Source organism: Pelobates fuscus, chromosome 1 (assembly GCF_036172605.1).
Source record: "Pelobates fuscus isolate aPelFus1 chromosome 1, aPelFus1.pri, whole genome shotgun sequence".
Taxonomy (NCBI): domain Eukaryota; kingdom Metazoa; phylum Chordata; class Amphibia; order Anura; family Pelobatidae; genus Pelobates; species Pelobates fuscus.
In genome coordinates this window covers 84257393-84281140 of record NC_086317.1, presented here as the reverse complement: position 1 = coordinate 84281140, position 23748 = coordinate 84257393, and the positions used below count along the sequence as shown (strand labels likewise).

At 46.5% G+C, this 23748-nt stretch overlaps 1 protein-coding gene across 1 annotated transcript in view; it reads left to right on the top strand.

Annotated features, from left to right (window-relative positions):
* The first annotated feature begins 266 nt into the window (after positions 1 to 266).
* Positions 267 to 23748, top strand: part of SMG6 (SMG6 nonsense mediated mRNA decay factor) — a 226104-nt gene continuing 202622 nt past the window's right edge. Inside the window, exons 1-2 of the mRNA XM_063449948.1 lie at positions 267 to 364; positions 19624 to 21307. Of these exons, the coding sequence (XP_063306018.1) occupies positions 280 to 364; positions 19624 to 21307 (1769 nt within the window). The 5' untranslated portion in view covers positions 267 to 279. The remainder of the gene's footprint in view (positions 365 to 19623; positions 21308 to 23748) is intronic.

Here is a 23748-nt window from a genome sequence, read left to right as displayed (position 1 = left end):
CCGGAAGTGACGAGGTATGTCTTTTTCACGGGGTATGCTTTTTGATAGGACAGCTGTCCTATAGTTTTCCAAGCCTGTGCTTCAGCAAAATGGCGGCGTCAGGAGTGCTACAGAAACATGGCGTCTTGTACATTTCAAGAGCCAATGCTCCAACAACATGGCGGCGCCCATCCGGTTTCTCCGTACAGCATCATGTTCAGTCGCGCGATTTGGTCCAGGCAGACCGCCGTAGTCGTGCGTTTTGTTTTTATGTTTTGATTGCTGGCGGTCGCAGGGAAGATGGCGGCGACGTTGGAACGGGTTCGGATCTCCGCCTCCGAATTACGGACTCTGTTGGCAGCTGGCGACAGCGCAGTAAACCGGGGTAAGAGGATTTGGTGTGACGGTTTCACTGAGAGTGGTTTCATATGTTTGTACTGAGTATCCAAACCAGGTTCAGGAACACGCCCCCTCATAGTGCAACTTCCCACTCACTGACACTATCACTACTACCTTCACACCATTCACTGACACTATCACTACTACCTTCACACCACTCACTGACACTATCACTACTACCTTCACACCACTCACTGACACTATCACTACTACCTCACACCACTCACTGACACTATCACTACTACCTTCACACCACTCACTGACACTATCACTACTACCTTCACACCACTCACTGACACTATCACTACTACCTTCACACCACTCACTGACACTATCACTACTACCTTCACACCACTCACTGACACTATCACTACTACCTTCACACCACTCACTGACACTATCACTACTACCTTCACACCACTCACTGACACTATCACTACTACCTTCACACCACTCACTGACACTATCACTACTACCTTCACACCACTCACTGACACTATCACTACTACCTTCACACCACTCACTGACACTATCACTACTACCTTCACACCACTCACTGACACTATCACTACTACCTTCACACCACTCACTGACACTATCACTACTACCTTCACACCACTCACTGACACTATCACTACTACCTTCACACCACTCACTGACACTATCACTACTACCTTCACACCACTCACTGACACTATCACTACTACCTTCACACCACTCACTGACACTATCACTACTACCTTCACACCACTCACTGACACTCACTACTACCTTCACACCACTCACTGACACTATCACTACTACCTTCACACCACTCACTGACACTATCACTACTACCTTCACACCACTCACTGACACTATCACTACTACCTTCACACCACTCACTGACACTATCACTACTACCTTCACACCACTCACTGACACTATCACTACTACCTTCACACCGCTCACTGACACTATCACTACTACCTTCACACCGCTCACTGACACTATCACTACTACCTTCACACCGCTCACTGACACTATCACTACTACCTTCAAACCGCTCACTGACACTATCACTACTACCTTCACACCGCTCACTGACACTATCACTACTACCTTCACACCGCTCACTGACACTATCACTACTACCTTCACACCGCTCACTGACACTATCACTACTACCTTCACACCGCTCACTGACACTATCACTACTACCTTCACACCACTCACTGACACTATCACTACTACCTTCACACCACTCACTGACACTATCACTACTACCTTCACACCACTCACTGACACTATCACTACTACCTTCACACCACTCACTGACACTATCACTACTACCTTCAAACCACTCACTGACACTATCACTACTACCTTCACACCACTCACTGACACTATCACTACTACCTTCACACCACTCACTGACACTATCACTACTACCTTCACACCACTCACTGACACTATCACTACTACCTTCACACCGCTCACTGACACTATCACTACTACCTTCAAACCGCTCACTGACACTATCACTACTACCTTCAAACCGCTCACTGACACTATCACTACTACCTTCAAACCGCTCACTGACACTATCACTACTACCTTCAAACCGCTCACTGACACTATCACTACTACCTTCACACCGCTCACTGACACTATCACTACTACCTTCACACCACTCACTGACACTATCACTACTACCTTCACACCACTCACTATCACTACTATCTTCACACCACTCACTATCACTACTATCTTCACACCACTCACTATCACTACTATCTTCACACCACTCACTATCACTACTATCTTCACACCACTCACTATCACTACTATCTTCACACCACTCACTATCACTACTATCTTCACACCACTCACTATCACTACTATCTTCACACCACTCACTATCACTACTATCTTCACACCACTCACTATCACTACTATCTTCACACCACTCACTATCACTACTATCTTCACACCACTCACTATCACTACTATCTTCACACCACTCACTATCACTACTATCTTCACACCACTCACTATCACTACTATCTTCACACCACTCACTATCACTACTAGCATCACACCACTCACTGACACTATCACTACTAGCATCACACCACTCACTGACACTATCACTACTAGCATCACACCACTCACTGACACTATCACTACTAGCATCACACCACTCACTGACACTATCACTACTAGCATCACACCACTCACTGACACTGACACTATCACTACTAGCATCACACCACTCACTGACACTAATACTATCACTACTAGCTTCACACTTATCAGCATCACACTGGTACAGCTTAGATATTTCTAATTAACCCCTTAAGGACACATGACATGTGGTCATGTCATGATTCCCTTTTATTCCAGAAGTTTGGTCCTTAAGGGGTTAAAGGGACACTGTAGTCACCAGAACAACTACAGCTTATTGAATTTGTTCTGGTGAGTATAATCATTACTTTCAGGCCTTTTGCTGTAAACACTGTCTTTTAAGAGAAAAGGCATTCTTTACATTACAGCCTAGTGATAACTTCACTGGCCACTCCTTAGTTGGCTGTTAGATATCCTTCCTGGGTCATGGCTGCCTAAAATGCATCCAAACATTCATTATCTCCTCCCTCTGCATGCAGACACTGAACTTTCCTCATAGATTCATTGATTCAATTCATCGCTGAGGAGATGCTGATTGGCCAGGGCTGTGTTTGAATCATGCTGGCTCTGCCCCTGATCTGCCTCTTTGTCAGTGTCAGCCAATCCTATGGGGAAGCATTGTGATTGGATCAGGCCACCACTTCTGATGATGTCAGCAGACTGCTTGTTTTTCTGAGTCTAACAGCATGCGGAGTTACCGCTTCAGGCTTGAATACAGTAAGATTTTGGTATATTTATGGAGGCATGAGGGGCAAAGGGGGGCTAGATGGTGGTTTTAACACTATAGGGTCAGGAATACATGTTTGTGTTCCTGACCCTATAGTAATCCTTTAATATTTTAATAATTAATTAATATTCTATAAACACATAGTTGTTGTGAAATGCCAGGTGTTGACTTTACCCTGTATATTTAGTGACAGATTAACATGAATCCCTTGATGGCTTGGCTGAGTAATAGTGAAATGGAGTTCTCAAGCGAATTATGATCACTGTCCAATTAGCAATAAAAACAGAGTATGTATGATGCAGCACAGTATGTTTCATAGGGTAGTGTTTGTGAGGCTGCTAATTGGTTTATGTTGTGGTGAGTTTACTCGCTAATTGCATGATTTTGCTATTACATGACGAAAAGTCATGATTTTATTAAAGACACGGAGGCGAGTATTGCATATCCCTTTCTTTACTGTTGACAAATAGCAGCAAAGGAAACATACAGAATGAAAAAAGAATGAACATGTGATAACGTAGGCCCCTCCCCCTCAGGTCCCAGTATAACAGGCAGCACTTCCCTTCCATTTCCCTCTTTCTGCAGATGCGACCAAAGAACAATGTCCATAACTAGAGTAATGCGAGAATAAAGTCCCAAGGAATAACAGAAAAAAACCGAGGAGGTATAACATCACAAACTGGGAAGTGTGGCCGTAGAATTCATAGGACCGATGGAGGACAGCAGGAGGAGACCAATAAACCGGACCCTTGCTAGACGTCTTGCCAGATTAAGCTGTGGAGACATAAAGGACAGGAGCCAACAGGTTAAAGTCGATACTTGTAACTAGTACAAGGTTACACCAGTGGGAACAAAGACCCTTGTATATACAATCCCACAAAACAATCAATGTTAACATATCCAGTAATATTGAAAACAACAATTATAAGGACGGCCCCACTTACCGTCCCAAACTATAACATAGGTGTATCGTGGTATGAGTAATATGGGTGGGGAGATATATACTTACCAGCGAGAGAGTAACAAAAAAGGGTGGGGCAATACTCGCCTCCGTGTCTTTAATAAAATCATGACTTTTCGTCATGTAATAGCAAAATCATGCAATTTTATAACAAGACACGGAGGCTCATATTGCAAGTTTAAAGCTGATCCATTATTACAGCGAATGTGTGTGGGGCCGGCCGAAAGTAGAATTCTCGGAAGGTAGATTCCCTAGACCAATCAGCTGTTCTCATAATGTCTTCCAGGCGGGCGCCCGCAGACATCATAGAAGAGGCCGAAGCCCCTCGTACTGAGTGGGCGCCGAACACTGTAGTGTCAATGCCCGCTTGGGCCAGCAGCCATTTCACCCAGCGTGATAAGGTAGTGCTGGAAACTGGGTGAAAAGGGGGGCGGAAAGATAAGAACAACTGACGGGAGGCAGTAGATCGGTGTGGTTCGGTGCGAGATTCGTATTCACGAAGGCAGGTCACTGGGCATAGCGAAGGAGAGGCAGGGAAACTAGGGTAGGATACCGCCTTGATGGAAGTCTTAGTGCGTCTGCTGATGTTAAAAGTTACCCCGTCCGGGGTGTATGACTTGGCATCGACATCCAGTGCACTGACATCCGAGACTCTCTTGCATGAGATGAGACAGAGCAGGCACACCAATTTGGCCGACAGCTGTTTGAGGGAGAGTCCTGCGTTAGCGGGCCAGGATGAGAGGAAAGTCAATACAACTGAAACATCCCAGGTCGTGGAGTAGCGGGGCCTGGGTGGCCTTGAAAATCTAGAGCCCTTGACGAGTCGGCACACTAGAGGGTGTTGTCCCGCGGGGCGGCCCTCGAAGCCTTGGTGAATCGCCGAGATAGCGGAACGGTAAAGGTTAATGGTCCTGTAAGCCTTACCGGCTTCGAAGAGAGACGTCAGGAACTGCAGGATCGTTGTTACAGGGGCCGAAACGGGATCCTCGTTCCGAGCCATGCACCAGCTAGCCCAAGCTCGCCAAGCTGACCCATATGCCCGTCTAGTGCCGGGAGCCCATGCTGCCGCCAATAAGAGTCTAGTTGCGTCCGAAACTCCTTGGATTTCCCAGGGTCCCCGGAGATTCGCCACGCCAGAAGTGGGAGAGAGCCCTCCAGCCGGAGGGGATGATAGCGACCCGTCGGGTCTTGTAGCAGGTCGTGGCGATCCGGCAGGAGTCGAGGGTAGTCCAACGTCATCTCGAGTATTTGGGGGAACCAAGACTGCGTCTCCCAGAATGGGGTGACCATGACTAGCTCCGCCCGGTGTTTGCGGGTCTGCAGGAGTGAGCGAGGGATCATGGAAAATGGGGGAAAGGCATAGAAGAGGCCTCCCTTCCACTCTTGTAGGAAGGCATCCACTGCCTCCGCCATTGGGTCCGGCCTCCAGCTGAAGAAGCGTGGGAGTTGAGTATTGAGCCGGGAGGCGAAAAGGTCTATGGTAAATGGCCCCCAAAGAGATGATATGTTGGAGAACACCTTCCTGGCTAATCTCCAGTCGCTGGTGTCTGAAAGATAACGTGAACCCCAGTCCGCTTGGACGTTGTGTAGGCCAGGTAAGTACTCTGCGTAGACCATCAGGTTCCGCTCCAGGCAGAATTCCCAAAAATCTTTCGCCAACCTGGCCAGGACCGCCGACTGTGTACCACCCAGGTGGTTGACATATCTCACCGCCGAAACATTGTCCATGCGGAGCCGAATACATGATAGGGCACGGTCCTTGGCGAAGCTGCGGATGGCGAAGGAGCCTGCCAGAAGCTCCAGGGCATTGATATGTAGTCGGGTTTCGGACTCCGACCACCGGCCCCCAGTTGAGATGCCCTCGCAGTGGGCTCCCCAACCGTGTAGACTCGCATCCGAGTCGATCGTGAATTCCGGCGTTAAGCCGAAGATGGCTTTGCCATTCCACGCAGACAGGTTGAGAATCCACCATCGCAACTCGTCTTTCGTCTCGTTGTCCAGGGAGACTAGGTCTGCGTAGGATGCTCCGGCTCTTAGGTGAGCGATTTTTAGGCGCTGTAGCGCTCGGTAGTGGAGTGGGCCTGGGAACACGGCCTGGATTGAAGAGGCCAGTAGGCCTATGAGGCGTGCCAATTGGCGTAAGGTGAGCTGGGGTCGGATAAGGGCCCTGCGCAATTCTTTGCGGATGGAACGAATCTTGGATATCGGGAGACTCAGCGTCGCTGCCCCCGAATCCACTTGGAAACCTAGGAATTCCAAGCGGGTGGCGGGGGTCAGGCATGACTTCTCCCAGTTGATTATGAAACCTAAGCGTGACAGGAGGTTTATGGCTAGTCGTAGGTGTGAGAGGAGGGTGGAGCGCTCCTGAGCCATGAGTAGAATATCGTCTAGGTAGACGATTAGTCGAACTCCTCGACTGCGTAGCCAGGCCATAACGGGCCGTAGAAGTTTTGTGAAACACCACGGGGCTGAGGATAGGCCAAAGGGCAGACAGGTGAATCGCCATATTTCGTGTCGCCAGTAAAAGCGTAGGAGGTCCCGAGAGGCCTCCGCTATTGGCACTGTCAGGTACGCGTCTTTTAGGTCTAGTTTCGCTAGCCAGTCTCCGTGGAGGAGGAGATCCCTTAGCAGGTGAATACCCTCCATCTTGAAATGGCGGTACCTGACTACGGCATTGAGGGGGCGCAAATTTATGACTGGCCTCGATTGGCCGCCTTTCTTTTCCACTAGGAAGATATTGCTTATTACGCCCGCAGGGCTGGGGGGTGCTAGTTCGATAGCCCCTTTGAACTGGAGGGATGAAAGTTCTTCGTCGATCCGACCGCGATCCTGGATGGAAAAGCGGATCGGTCGAGGAGGGGGAATGTGTGTAGGGCGGCAGGTGAGTTCTATATGGAAGCCCTGAATAGTGGCCAGTACCCAGGGATCTGAAGTGATTTGTGACCAGGCTGGGAAAAAATGTTGGAGTCTGCCCCCTATGTAACCCGGAGAAGAAATGTGTGGTAGAAGGCAACTCACCGTATGGTCGTCTGGAGTTTGGGTTACTCCGAAGGCCTCTGGATCGCCATTGACGTCCACGGGATGGAAAAAACATGGGGCGGGAGGTCTCCTGGTATTGGTGATACTGTTGAAAGGAGCCTCTTCCCGTGCCACGGGATTGGGGATAGTTGCGGCCGGACAGACGGCTCCTGCTTCTGCCGGCCCTGGTAGAGACCCGCCCCTGGAATACTCGCCTCATGGAGGCCTGGGCCTTGTCTAGAGCCGTGAATGCCCCCACATAACGTCCCAAGTCTTTGATGAAGGAGTCTCCGAAGAGGAGTCCTTGGGCGTCTTTGCCCGCCTCCGTAAGGGCGAGGTTGGCTAGTTTTGGCTCAATTTTGAACAATATGGCTTTACGCCTTTCAATAGACAGGGAGGTATTTACGCTCCCAGCAATACAAATTGCTCTCTGGACCCAACCTCTAAGGTCTTCAGGGTCGACCATGCGGTTCTCCGCTCTGGCGTCTTCCGCCAAGTCAAATAATTTGGCCAAAGGCCCGAATATGTCCAGGTGCTTGTCCTGGCAGGACTTCAAAGCGGACTCTAGTCCTTTACGGGGGTTCCAGCCCAGTTTAGTGAGGAACTGGGTCATTTTTGGATCAACCTCTGGGGTGTCACACACCTTGTTAGGCACCAGAGGCCTAGGACACTCCGCCCTCAATTTGTTGCGGGCCGGCTTGCTTAAGGGTTTTCTGACCCAATTTTCCAGATATGTGGCAACGTGGTCGGCTGGGAGCCACTCCGCCGACCTCGGATGATGAAGGTCATCCGGATCGAAGAGTGGGACCCCCGAAGGATCCACGAGGGATGGCCCCGCAGCCGCAGGGTTCCTGGTCCCCGTCTCGCCTCCGGGCATCTCTGCCTGAGCAGAGGAAAGGAGGTCGAGAGCGCCATCGGCGGAATCCGCATCAGAGTCGGAATCTGACTCATTCATAGCCTCCTCATTTGACCCGATTTCTGAGTCGGTGCCGCTCTCAATCTGTGCTCTAGCACATTTCCAAAGCCGCGCCCGTTCTGCCTGGCGCGGAAAGGCTCTTTTGCGTGGATGGGACACGCTTTCTGGGGCGACCGAAGGTACGCCAGTCATGGTGTTTCTGGAGGCAGAGGAGTGTTTAGATTTACGGGCAGCCTTTTTGAAGTCCCCTTTAGATACCTCTCCCTGGGGTGTCAAGGTGCCCGAGAGTTGCTCGTCTGAAGGACGGGGCAAGAGGGCTTGTGAAATGGTGTGGGAGAGGGTGGAGGACATAGACCCCATAGCAGCCATAATGGCGTCTGTCACCGAGCGCTGTAGCGCCAGAAACTGTGGTCCATCGGGTTGGGTAGTCCCATCCGCCATAGAAGGCGAAATATCTGAGGTGACAGGGGCCTCAGTTCTGATTACTGGGGAATCCGACTCCCCAGAGTGAGCGGACCCAGTAGATAGTCTGGGTTTAGGCATGATCAAGGACGTATGGGTTAGTCACCCAAACAATCTAAGCAAAGGAAAAACGCTCTCACCAGGGCCCAGACCAGCGACACACTAAGAGGTAGGGACAGAATGACAGAAAATGGCCGCCGGGAATCTCGCGGGATTCGCGGCACCCGCAAGCTACGCGGAGGAATAATGAAACAAGAAGAAGTGCGCAGAGAGGCGCTCGAGCAGAAGAAACAGACAAGGTTACATAAGCAGGGGAGGTCTGGGCCCTGAGGCTAGTGTATAACGACACAATTATTAACCTTCGAAATAAAAGACTAAATAAATACAAATTAAATAAAATCCATTAAATTATCAATGAATAGTATATAAGAGAAAATATGGCATGTACTTATCTTTGTGTCAGAGCAGCAAAGAAAGAGGGAAATGGAAGGGAAGTGCTGCCTGTTATACTGGGACCTGAGGGGGAGGGGCCTACGTTATCACATGTTCATTCTTTTTTCATTCTGTATGTTTCCTTTGCTGCTATTTGTCAACAGTAAAGAAAGGGATATGCAATATGAGCCTCCGTGTCTTGTTATAAAATCAGGGTGTTAAAATTGTGAAAAGTTTATAGACCTGCAAACTCAACACTAAAATACCCAGCTTTAAGAAATCGTAGCATACTCACTCTAGTTTCCTGTTAAAAGGACACACTCTAAGGCGCACTATAACGGCTATAGCAAACTGTAGTGGTTATAATGAAAGGAGTCCCTGGGTGCCATCTGTAATCTCTCAAACCATTTATCAATCTTTTGGCAATTACCTTGCTTGCGTTAGGGGCAACTGCCCTGATCAGAGTTGGTTTGTTAAAACAGAATTTTATACTTTCCATATTATACATATACCAGGTTTAGACTGTATTAATTGGCTGAAAGTGTCCTCTGATTGCTGAACGTTTACAGCCGGTAATTGGAGTTGTCACACTTGATGAGTAATAATATTTGGCTACCGGTAATTAGTTATCCATCTTTACTAATTCTTGGTTCTCTTCAAGAAAGGGCTATCTCAGGTCTTCTACCTTGTTTAGAACTATTAACAATAATAGTTTGAAAGTGTACGAGCAGAAGGTTTTATGGGAAAATACTAGTTTACTAAATGGGTAGTATATACTGGAAGAATCATCTGGTGGAAGTACTAAATAGGTGTCTATGGAAGATCCCACAAGATTGCATTATCTTCCATAGATGATCTTGGTGTGTGCAGTGAGATGCCATAGGTGTCTACTGTGCATGTTCCAGTTAATCATTACAAGTGAATGGCTGATAGAAAATGGCAAGATTCTATAGGTTGTATGATGTGTTGCTTTTTGCCACAACTTGTTATATACATCAATCAAAGTAGTACCCACTGTGTTTTCTGGTATATGTTGATTGAGTGCTAAAGTTCTGTAACTTTTTTAGCTATTTTCTTTAACGTTTAGTGAAATATCCCATGGAACGTTTTGAAGTATCATGTCTACAAATAAATGCTGATGTCATATAATTGTAGATTATGCTAACGTAGTGTACAGATAATCTTAATTTAAATAATGACAGGAGGCGAGTATTTTGCATAAACTTTCTTTACTTTATGCCTCCAGCAGCACAAGTCAATCAATCAAATGAAAAAAAGTTTTAACCAACCAGAGTCCAGCACATCATGTATATAAGTCTCTGACAGGCATTCAATTTCCTCTTTCTTTGGTGTAACTGTGTCTGTAGAAACTTCCATGAATCTAACGAAAAACTTGAACTGTAGAAAACTTGATAACTTGGGTTGTGGAACTGGAAAAACGTCCTGATAATCCGATTTTCGTCGTATGACGTGCGGTTATGCTGAAAAAGATAGACAAGTGAAAGGTGTGGGAAATCAACTGATGTCCACATATTATTACATTCTTAGCCTTGAGACTTAATCAACGTAATATGATTAGTATTTCTTAAAGAAGTATGACCCTGTGTACCTCGTATAATGATAATTTTAAGTGACCTGAACGCTGTCTGATGTCGTGTAATCTTAACGTTTTAGCCTAGTTTTTACCTATAATCTGTATGTGTAACTAGAAGTAACTAATACAAAATAGAGAAGAATAAAGTGTCCCAAAGAGTATAGGGAGGGAAAATACCCGCCTCCTGTCATTATTAAAATTAAGATTCTCTGTACACTACGTAGGCATAATCTACAATTTTATTACATGACAGGAGGCTTCCTATTTTGCATTTTTAACGCTGAGGTAAAAACGAGAAGGCCGCGTGCGAAGACTAGCGAAAGTAGAAAATTCTGAAGGTATTCTCTCTAGTCCAATCTGCTGTACGCAAAATGTTTGTCAAGGAGGCTCCCGCCGAAAGGGCTCTGGATGCCGCCGCCCCTCGAACCGAATGGGCCCCAAAACTAGTGTCTATTCCAGCTAGAGATAGTAACCATCTAATCCATCTGGCTAATGTAGTAGTGGTAACTGGTTTGGTATATGAAATTAACAGTTGTTCCGGAGGATCGAAGAGGTGCTGTAACCTCCACATAACGGAGTAGCGTGTTGACAACACAGAGGTGAGGAACCGCCAGGAAAAACGGATAGGACACGGACTTAGAATCAGTCTTAGTCCTGCGGGAAACCGAAAACGTAACACCGGGGGTTATAGAGAAGCCATCCACGTCGAATGCCTGAACGTCCGAAACACGACGGAAGGAGACCAGACATAACAGCAGTGTAAGTTTGGCTGCCAATTGACGGATCGAAAGGGCCGCGTTGTCCGGACAGTCCCGGATGAAACGGATAACTACATCCACATCCCATAATTGGTTGTATTTTGGAGCCGGTGGTCTGGCTAATTTCATGCCTCGTAATAGCCGACACACTAAGGCTTCCTGGCCCACTGGGGCACCGTTAATAGGAACATGAGCCGCAGAGATAGCGGAGCGTGTGACATTAATAGATCTGTATGATTTTCCGGTGGAGAATAGGTTGGACAAAAAATTTAGTATGGTCAGGATAGGTGCAGTAAAGGGATCGAGGTCCCTTTCCATACACCAGCGGTCCCATATATTCCATGCTGCCATGTAGCTACGTCTTGTACCTGGTGCCCATGAATCCCATAGTAGGTCTTTAGTCGTTTGCGATAGGCCTGGGATTGCCCAAGATCCCCTGAAAGAGTCCAAACTACTAATTCTAGGCGTTCTTGCAGAATTAGTGGATGAGGTTCCCCTCTCGGGTTCGTGAGGAGCATGGGGAATGTTGGTATGACCAGTGGGTGATCCTGCAACAATTCCAGTAGATCTGGGAACCATGCCTGACTTCTCCATAGAGGTGTTGTTAGTATCAACGATGTCTGGAACGTGCGTAGTTTGTGAAGTACCCTTGCCAGCATCGAAAACGGTGGAAACGCATATGCTCCGACCGGGGGTCATTGTTGCAGAAATGCATCTACTGCTTCGCTCTGTGGGTCTGGTAGCCAGCTGTAGTATCTTGGTAGTTGTGTATTCGTGCGTGACTGCTCTCACCCAGTTGAAGATTGTTGTGTCCAGGTGCCAATCGCTGTTGTCCCGCCAATGACGTGAGAACCAATCTGCTGTGAGGTTGTCGAGACCCGGTAGGTATTCTGCTTTGATAGTTATGTTGCGGGGAAGGCAAAAACGGTATATGTCCTTTGTCGCTTCTGTCAAAGCTCGTGACCTGGCTCCCTCAGGCGATTTACGTATTGGACTGCAGATATATTGTCCATGCGTAAAAGTATGCAGCAATTTGACATATTTTTGGCCAGACTGCGGATAGCTAAAGAGCCGGCTATCAGTTCTAGGCAATTGATATGTAATAGCTTTTCTTCTTCTGACCAAGGTCCTCCCGTGGATGCCTGTGCGTAGTGGGCTCCCCAGCCCCACAGGCTGGCATCCGATTCTAGAATGAAGTCCGGGTTTGAGCCGAATGTGGCTCTGCCGTTCCAGGCCTCCATGTGGAGGAGCCACCAGTGGAGTTCTGACCGAACTTCTGAAGATATCTTGATCCGGTGATCGTAAGAATGTCCTCGTCTTAGGTGGTGAGATTTTAGTCTTTGCATGGCCCGGTAGTGAAGGGGTCCCGGGAAGATTGCTTGTATCGAAGCCGACAACCGTCCGACTATCCTGGCCAGGAGTCGTAGAGGGACTGTGTCTTGTCGTAGGAACCGTCGTATCTCCTTGCGAATGTTCGCAATCTTCGATTTGGGAAGGCGTAGTGTGCATGTGACAGAGTCTATCTCGAATCCGAGAAATTGGACGGTTCTTGATGGAGAGAGTGATGACTTCTCTCTGTTCACAATGAAGCCTAATGATTCCAGAAAGTGCATTATAAATTTCGTCTGCGATTGAAGTCTGGATGCGTCTTTGCAGAAAATCAGTAAGTCGTCCAGGTATATCAGGCAACGGATACCCATGCTCCTTAGATGTGCCATGGCCGGTTTCAGTAGCTTCGTGAAACACCACGGGGCTGAACTGAGGCCGAACGGAAGGCGTGTGAATTGGCATGTGCGTTCCCTCCAGTGGAATCGAAGGAAAGGACGGCTGGTATGGGCTATCGGGACCGATAGGTAAGCATCTTTTAAGTCCAGTCGAGTGAACCAGTCGTGTTCCTGGAGCAAGTCTCTGAGAAGGTGTATGCCCTCCATTTTGAAATGTCTGTAAGTGACGAATGTGTTTTGTTGTCGCAAGTTGATGACGGGTCGAAAATCTCCCGTCTTCTTTTGGATTACGAATATGGTGCTGATAAAACCCGTGTCGTCTGGGGCGAATTCAACTGCTCCCTTGAGGAATAGGTTTTGGATTTTGTCGTCTATGAGCTTCACTTGCTTCGCCGACGTCCGTATTGGTGTTGGGCGACGTGATTGGATGGGTGTGTCCGTAAAATCGATCTCGTAACCCATAATTGTTTGTAGGATCCATGCGTCTGAGGATATCTTTTCCCAATTCTGCGAAAAGAGAGACAGTCTGCCTGCAGTTACATGTGACTGGGAATACATTAGTTGTGAGGGTGCTCACCTGTATTGAAGCGCCCGCGACCGCGGGTACGAGCTCCTCTGGGGCGGAATGATCCTCTAGAAAACGGTGGTCTTGATGATGGGAAGAAAGCTTGAGTTGCTTGGTTCCTGGGGCCTGCAGGCCAGAAACGGCTGGTGGCTCGGCCCCGTTGGCGACCAGCCCTGCCGAAAACCCCTCTATGAGGTGCTGGGTTGCGGAAAACTTGCTTGATCGAAGTCTGTGCTTTACTCAACGTAGTGAACAGATTCACGTGTTTCTCCAATTCACTGATGAACGAATCCCCAAAAAGTTGGTCATTCGCCAGTGGTCCCAATTCCTTTTTGCCGAGCTCTAGGAGTTTGGGATCCATCTTTAGCAACGCAGCCTTGCGTCTCTCCGTACATATAGCGGCATTTGTGTTGCCCAACATGCAAATAGCACGTTGTGCCCATTCCCGGATGTCGTGGGCTTCTAGGCTATTGCCTCTAGTGAGCGCTCCATCCGCTAGATATAAAATTCTGGCTAGTGGGCCCAGCATGTCCAGTAGCTTGTCTTGGGAGGCCTTGAGGCCCTTTTCAATGCCTTTACGAGGGTCACAGCCTGCTCGGGACATGAATAAAACCACAGTGGTATCGAATTCTGGGGTGTGTGCAATCTTGTCCGGCAGTATGGGTCTCAGGCATTCGGCCCTTAGTCTTGCACGCACTTCCCTTTCCATAGGCTGTCTCAGCCAAAAATGGATGAATTGGGTCAGGTGGTCCTGCAGACCCCATTCTGACGACCTAGGATGGCGGATTGTACGGGGGTCGAACATAGGCTTGCCTTGGGGGTCTAGAAAAGAGCCCTCCTCCGTGTTATCTGCCTGCATGCAAGACTTTCTTAGCCCGTGATGGGTGTCTCTCTCATCGACCCAGGGTCTTCGCGGGGCATGTCCTGCCAGTCCTCCTCCTCGGAGAGAGAGTCCTCTGCTCTCCACTCATCCATAACCTCCATTGAGGGTGGAGGAGTATGTTCCTCCTCGTCGGAGGATGTCATTGGAGAGGTTGACGGGCTCTGGCTTTCCATCTGGCGGCTTTTCTTCAGTGGAGCCTTGCCCTTCGCTTTCCGGGGGGCTGGACCACTGCCTTTCCAGTGCCGTTTAGAAGTGGCAATCTCCCCTGTAGACCTATCTGGGTCTTTAGTGTCAGGGTCCCCATTTGGGTTTTGGACCAATAATTTGGCTATAGCCTTCTCCATCGAGGCTGCCACCTCTGAGCTAATCATCGACTGGAAGTCGGGTGGGGTTGGTTGTGAAGATTCGCTCATTTTTTTATGGCCGTAGATTTCTCTGTCTGTGGAAGACAGAATAGGTTCAGGTCCCGAAGTAATAGTAGTAATCACAATAATGTGGTTTTCCACTTACGACTGGGGTTCACCCAGTGTATTTAATAGACCCAATCTGGTGATTGATAAGTCTGTCTGTGTATAGCACCGGTGCCTTTGATAATGGGCTAATGAGGGTGTCACCCTCAGTGAGACCGGGATGAGCGGTCATAAATATGGACAGTCCGTTTCGGCTGTATCGCCTTATAATGATATGGGGTTCACCCAATTATCATAGCCCAGAGGAGACCTACTGCAATAGGTCCCGTCTCCGTAGAGTAGGATAAATTTACGGGTCACCCCAATCGTAGTGTGGAGGGTGCCTGTAATTTACACGTGCAATATAATCTAGGGGGGTCACCCCGAACTGTTTATGGCACTGGTGCGAGTATAGCACACGTCTGGGGGTCACCCAGCGTAGGCGGATCACCCCTTCAATATTAGTAATTAATGTGCTTATGGGGGGTCACCCCAATCAGAGGGGTCACCTCTGGAATAGTACACTCTAGAATGATGGCACTGTTAATTGATAGAGTGTAAACATTTGGTGCTTAACTTGAATGAGGGTATTTCACCCTATGCTGCCATAACTGGCAGCTCCTATATGGGCAAGCTGTAGCTGATGCTAGATTGATAATCACTATATTTGCATTTGGCTGAGAGTAGTGGTACTGGGGATGAACAAAATACATAGAAAAAGACCGTTTGAATCACGGTCTTTCAGCAGGTAAAATGGCAGACTTGGATCTCGCGGTCCGCAAGATCCAAGATGGCCGCCGTTCACGGCCTAAACCGAGGTGCGGTCCGCGATCGTTTGAAGCAGCGATCGTTGGCCGCCAACGCGTGCCCAAGTGCTCCTAGCTCCCACCACCCGCTCAGACCCCCCAGAATCACCAATGTATACCCCTGAATAATATCGCGTTCACGGTAAAACGCCGCGATTGCGGAGGAAAGAAAGGGGCTGACCGGATAGCAGAGGGTGAGCAGACAGGAGAGCAGGGCAAGGATATGAAAATTAGTGTAAGAAAACACACATTAATATAAAAATGTAAGCATCTACTGAAAACCTAATAGTAATAAATGGAAATATTAGAACAAGGTTAGAAAAAATTACCCTGACCTGTGCCTGGCTGGAGCAGCAAAGAAAGAGGAAATGGAACGCCTGTCAGAGACTTATATACATGATGTGCTGGACTCTGTGTAACGGACCGTTTCAGCATACAAGAGGATAAAACCCAGTTTAGGCGATAATCCCCTTTCCTCAGAAAGGCACAGCTACTGCAGAACATCAGAACTCACGAACTGGATATAGGTGAATAAGGTAGCACTCCAGCTGGAACCTCACAAATAGCTGCTAGCAGATGAATAGGAAAAGCAGACATCAGCTTACACTCCTAGCAGTCAAATCTCCAACAGCATACAGTGAATCCCCCCAAGAACGAGACAAGGCTCCGTGTTGAAGGTCAAGCAGTGGTCTGAGGTGCTGGGCACCCAGCCTGGTTTTTATTACATGAGTACACATACAGGCCACACCCAGGGGGAGGCATAAAATAACCAATAACATAGATGTTACCTCCCACACATCCCCTCCCCTTAGTGTGACACTTAATCCCATTATGTGTACAGTTCAAAATATACTTTTACACAACTTTCATAACTTTACAACCATACATCACATTCACATAAAAATACATATCCACAATCAATCCATTCAGGGGAACAACATATTAAAAAATGGCATGAATCCGACCAGGGGTTAAAAAGTTACTAAAAGTATCTTTTGTTCCTTCTGGCTCAAACAGTAAAAGTAAAACATCCCCACAATGCATCCTGGCTTCCTCCCTTCTGCCCTGGAGATAATTGGAGAGGAAATCTAATTATCCAGGACTAGAGGCAGACTCCATTAACCACATGGTTGCAAAACAACATAAAACTCTTTAAAATACATAAAGTCACTTTTTATACATTAAACACAGACATTTAACATATCCCCAGATAGCTCAGGTCTGCGTGCACATTATTAGGTGAATGGCACGCAGACCACACAAATACAGTTTAATTGCCATGGAGCCAAAGTCTTTCCCATAGTCTTTCATTATATGAATAGGCTCCATGGCATAGCTATCTGGGGGGTATCACTGCTCACACAGGGCAAGTACCGAATGGCCCCACTGTATTTAAAGGGCCAGAATGAGTGACATGCACTCTGTTAGGGCCGAATACTGTTTGTAAAGGGCCCAATCTCCCAGGGCCATAGTCCAAAGGCAGCAGGCGGGCAACCAGGCTTCTCCAGTTCTCAGTGGCGAGGTTGGTTTCGTCACACTCTGGTTAAAACTTTTTTCATTTGTTTGATTGACTTGTGCTGCTGGAGGCATAAAGTAAAGAAAGTTTATGCAAAATAGGAAGCCTCTTGTCATGTAATAAAATTAGCTGCTGTTTGTGTTTGGATAGTAGTGTAATCCGAATGCAGAGGCATCGTCCTGCGCAATAAAGCACCAGTTGTGTGTGTCTGGGGTCACTCATTCATTGTTTAAGGGGGTCTGTCACTCTCTTGGGTTCTATGTATTTTTTGCGATGACCCCAATAGTGATTTCTATGCTGTGTTTGAGTGTCAGAGAATGTGTCGTTTGTGTGTTTGGGTCTGTGTGTCAGTGTGCAGTGTATTTGTGTATGGGTTAGTGTGTCACAACCCACATACAGCCAGCGCGCACACACATCACATAACATAAAGCCAGAACACACCACACTTGCACCAAGCAGTCAATACTCTGCACACACAGCCAACACGCACATGACATTCAACCAGCACTCACTGCACACACTATGAAAAAGGGGTAAAACACTCAGGGTAATTCGCAAGCCTCTGATTTTTGCAAAATAAATCCAAATGACAAAACAGAGGCAAAAATAGCCATGTTGTAAATATTGAGTCAGGGCAAGTATATAGGGCTAGCACACTAGTCCTCTGGACAAGTAGATTTAAAAAAAAAAAAAAAAAAAAAATCCACATCCCTGACCATGTAGACTCTCAGCTCTGTAAAAATTCTTGCTGCTCGAACTCCCCTCAGAGCTGTCTGTTATCTAACCAGAATGCTTAGTTCCTGCTTCTCAATATCAGTTTTGTCCAACTTATGCATGTAGCAGGTCTTCCACTTGCTTTTCTTGGTGCAGGCAGTGGAAATAATTTAACTTTGTTTTAAATTAGACGTAAACCAAATGGTATTTTGGGAGATAGGAGGGTTGTGGTATAATGTTCTTCAAAGTGTTTGCCCAAATCTCAAAAACCACAATATTACTTGGGTTGTTTATACACATTTTATATTATTCAACTCTGTTTTTAAAGGGACACTATAGACACCCAGACCACTTCAGCTCAATGAAGTGGTCTGGGTGCCAGGTCCCTCAGGTTTTAACCCTTCAGATGCAAACATACCAGTTTCATAGAAATTGCTATGTTAACATTTGGGGTTAATCCAGCCTCTAGTGGCTGTCTTCTGGACAGCCACCAGAGGCTCATCTGCGACGCTGGATGCAAATTTTGCATCCATCATGCAGAGTGTCCATAGGAAAGCATTTTTCAATTGAAAAATGCTTTCCTATGGACACTTTGAATGCGTCCGCAACACTTGCCGCGCATGCGCATTCGGCTCCACTGACGTCGGTGGGGGAGGAGAGGTCACCAGCACTGAGGGAGCCCGGCGCTGGATTAAAGTAAGTAACTGAAGGGGGGCACCCTCAGGGCACTATAGTGTCAGGAAAACCACTTTGTTTTCCTGACTCTATAGTGATCCTTTAATTCTTGAAAATTATTTTTTTCAAATGAACACTCTGGGCACAATAACTACTTAATTGCGATGAAGTTGTTAAGGTGCCCGGAGGTGGCTGGTGGCAGAGAGGATTTAAATCTTGTCTCAAGCTTAAACTAAGGTATTTTCATATAACTGCATATTTCCCATTCTCTTTTAACTTACTAATTAGCCTTAGGTTAGACTAATTTAATCACTTCACAGTGGGGTACACATTGTTTGTCGTTTTTTGTTTGTGTTTTGATTCTTTACTTCTAATAAAGTTTAAATCTGTCTTGCTATTACCTTAGAATGTTTTCATTTGGAGGTAATCTCAGTTAGGCTAATTTCCCTTCTTTGTAGTGGGGCTCCTGTCTTCATTAGATCCTTGTTTAGTATACCCTAAGAGATCATGTTCGTACTTGAGTCTTAGATCATTGGAGAAAATAGTTTTGCAGAGAGAATGGGTGCCAGCCTCAAATGTTTTGGATTAAACAGTTCGTAAACTGGGCATGAATACCAGAGGGTACGGTCTGAGGCGAGGACAGTGTGGGCCATTTGCTGATGTCAGATGCTAAATATGCACAACATTAACTCTTATTCTAGAATGGGTAATAATACACCTGTGATGCTGACTAAAGGTGGAGGTGTGTGTGTAAATATTTTTAAACTCTAGCTTCATGATTATCTTATGTAAAACTTTTACATTATTACTGTTGAAGTGTAGTCTAGTGGTATTTATGCTTTTGAAGACTCCTGAACGTTTTTTCTTTCTTTTTCATAGAGAACATGAAGGAAACTAAAGAACCTAGACAGAGAAGAGAGAATAGACACCCAGACATTGAAATCTATAAACCTGGACTGTCCAGACTGAGAAATAAGCCTAAAGTTGACATATCTCCATCTGGAGGTAACCACTCTGAAAACCACCATATTGAGAAAGACCAGGATAAAGGGTCTTCTGCTGTTAATGGAGTGACACCAGCCTCCGTCTTGACTGATCACATCCAAGATGAAGAGGATGATTTGGAGCAGAACAGTCAAGAACGAAAGATCACCAGAAGAGCCAAAAAACCAGACAGGCAAATTTACCAGCCAGGAAGACGCAACCAAACTCCTACAAAAGAATCTGTGTGTGAAACAACAAAGGAAGATTATGTGAGAAAAATAGAACAGCTGAACATAGTAGATGAGGAAGAGGTTGAAAAGATAGATCCACCGATTGAAAATCATGAGACCTATTGTAATGATGGCAGTAAAGCCAATAAGACTGAGAAATCCAAGAAGACTGACAAAGAGAAAAGTAACAAAGTTGTGGAGGATATGTCAAGGCCTGGAAAAGACGACCGGAAGTCTAGTTCAACTAAACGTTACTCCCATTCTGACAAACGCAGGACACGTACGAGAAATTGCAGCACGAGCTCTGCTGGAAGCAATAACAGCAGTGAAGATGCTCTCATTGTTGACGGAAGCAAGAAGCGTCAAGACAAGGGTAAAACAGTTGTAGATCGGAAAGAAAAGGTACGCATGAAAAAGCAAATGTCTCTTTCATCAACTGACTCATTTGAAGAGGATGGGGGAGAATGGGTAGAGATTTCACTGCCAAATAGAAATATGGAAAAGAAACAAACTCCCACCGATAAAGGTTGGCCATCCAAGACAGGCAGTGATAGAAGATCAGACAACAGAAATAATAGAGGAGTGACAACCCAAGGGGACTCTACACACCGCTCTTTCGCAAATGAAGAAAGGAATAACAGGAGAGGGGAAAAGAGCAACAGTCGCCAAAATGCAAACTTTAACAGAGAACAAGTGAGAGAGAATTCTTCAGAACCAAGGGGGAAAGGAAGGGGCATTCTTGTTCTTCCTGCCAATACAGATCTTTCCTCCAATTCTGCAGGAATGCAAGATTCCAATCACAGTACTACAAAGCCACTCTTTAGTGCATCAAGCAGTAAAGGGGTTCGGGGCAGAGGCCGTGGGGAAGCTAGCCGGCGGCTCTGGGATCCAAACAACCCAGAACAAAAACCTGCTTTGAAGAATCAGACCCCTCAGCTTCATTTTCTGGACACTGATGATGAATCCGCACCCTCCTCACAGGGTGATGCTTACCATGGTGTTCCTCAGCCATCGTATTACAAATTCCAGAACTCTGATAATCCATATTACTACAGTCGCCAACCCTATCATTATGGTTTCTCGATGCCATATTCCATGAGTCCCACCAATGGCATGTATCCAGGTGCTTACTATCCTGGATATCCTGCTCAGCCTGCACAATATAACTCTGGCACCTATTCCAGCAGCCCCCTTACACCTGAAGAAATGGAGCAACAGGTCAGAACTTTACAGCAGCAAGAATTGAGCCGCCTTTTGAGACTGGCAGATAATCAAGAACTGCAGCTCAGTAACCTTCTTTCCAGAGATGGTTTCAGCATAGAGGGTCTAAACAAAATGGCATTACTTAGGTAAGTGATCACTTGTGTGTTCCCATATTTTTCTGCTTAGGGTTTGAGGTTTGTGAGTGTTTGCCCCCCAGTGCTGTCCAACATTGTTGTTGTTAAAGGACCACTATAGGCACCCAGACCACTTCAGCTTAATGAAGTGGTCTGGGTGCCACGTCCATCTAGGATTAACCCTGCCTGCTGTAAACATAGCAGTTTCAGAGAAACTGCTATGTTTATAAATGGGTTAATCCAGCCTCTAGTGGCTGTCTCATTGACAGCCGCTAGAGGCGCTTCCGTGCTTCTCACTGTGATTTTGGCCTCTGGCAATTAAGACTTATGTGGTCTTTTAAATCATAATCACACAGGGAATGTTATTTACTAAAGGGAGAATTGCCAGTAATTTTACCCCATTTTATGCCTTCCTGTCGGGGGTGGTCCTAAACACCGCAGGGCGGCATAAACGTCCCCGCCGTCCTTTGTATTCGCCAGGTCCCCGCCGATCCCCCTGCCGGCGGTCGCGATCTTGGGGACTGCCTGGGAGCTCAGACAGTCCCCCTCTGCCCCATCCGGGTCATGTGATGGCGGGGTCTTCGCGATCACATGGACGGAATAGCCGGCTTATGCAGTGCCTAAACACTGACAAAACTGTCACAATAAGCTTTGGAACAACCTACCGTAAATTACAAAATTCCCAACTGTGCATCAGAACATATTCAAATAGCACATTGACCGCATTCTGTTCTTTGAAATTTCTAGGGATGTTGCTAGACCCTAATCTATCTTTTGGCCTTCACATTGAAAAATCTCTTCAAAACTTTATCCAAAACTTGGTGCCCTGTATAGAAACAAATCCTGCCTAAGCTCTACAGTAAAAAAAAAGCTAGTGCAACAAATTTTAATGCTAGTTATTGAATATGGGGATGTAGTGTATGCACCTGCGCCACAAGCCCACCTTTTATAAGCGTAATACATTGTATAATTTGTCCTGCCGCTTTGTACTACAATGTAATTACATGACCCACCATTGTGACCTGTTGAAAGAGCTAATCTGGTTATCGCTGGAATCCCAACACACACTTCATATTTCCAGCCTTGTGTTTAATAGCTTTTCTGGGAAGCTCCCACGCTATCTGAGTAGAATGCTCTCCCTAGCTGTTCCTACCTCCGATCTAGTACAGGAACTTTATTTAGCAAATGCAAAATTAAAGTGGCTCGATCTGCAATTATGGAATAACCTCACGGACATAGTCAAATTTTCATTCAATCTAAAATCCTTTGAGATATTACCGGCCGATATTTGGTATTTTCTGCAATATCTGTATCGGCCAATAGAGATACCGATATTGACGATAATACATAACAGAACCGCCGGGCCCATTACAAGCCCGGCGGTCCTGGGGTGCCCGCAGCAAGCTGTTAATTACTTCCCAGCATCTCCCTTCAGCTCCCTGTGTAAATCTCGCGAGTCCCGCGGCCGCAGAGCATTGCCACGGGTTACCATGGCAACGCTCCGCGAGGCATGAAGACCGCAAGATTTAGACAGGTTGCTGAAGGGAGATGCTGGGAAGTAATTAACAGCTTGCTGCGGGGCCCCCCCACTGCTCAGTACCTGCCACTGGACCATCAGGGAATACTATATCCCCCCTCCCTGGCCAGGTAACAAGCAGGGAGGGGGGACAAAAAAAAAATGAAACATACAAATTTAAAAATGCCCCACCCATTTTACACAAATTACATCCTTTCAGAAACACACTATACAAACACACACACACACACTGCATTCATCATATACACACACTACACAAACACACTCTGCATTATATACACACACTACACAAACACTCTCTGCATTCGTTATATACACACACTACACAAACACATATACACTGCATTCATTATATACACACACATTCTGCATTCATTATATACACACACACACACTCTGCATTCATTATATACACACAAACACACTAAATTCGTTTTTATGCACACTACACACACTGCATTCACATTACGCACACTACACACTGCATTCACATTACGCACACTACACACTGCATTCACATTACGCACACTACACACTGCATTCACATTACGCACACTACACACTGCATTCACATTACGCACACTACACACTGCATTCACATTACGCACACTACACACTGCATTCACATTACATTCAATATACACACACTCTACATTCAATATACACACACACTCTGCATTCACTATATATACACACTACACACACTCTGCATTCACTATATATACACACTACACACACTCTGCATTCACTATATATACTCACTACACACACTGCATTCACTATATATACACACTACACACACTCTGCATTCTCTATATATACACACTACACACACTCTGCATTCACTATATACACACACTACACACACTCTGCATTCACTACATATACACAAACTACACACACTGTGCATTATATA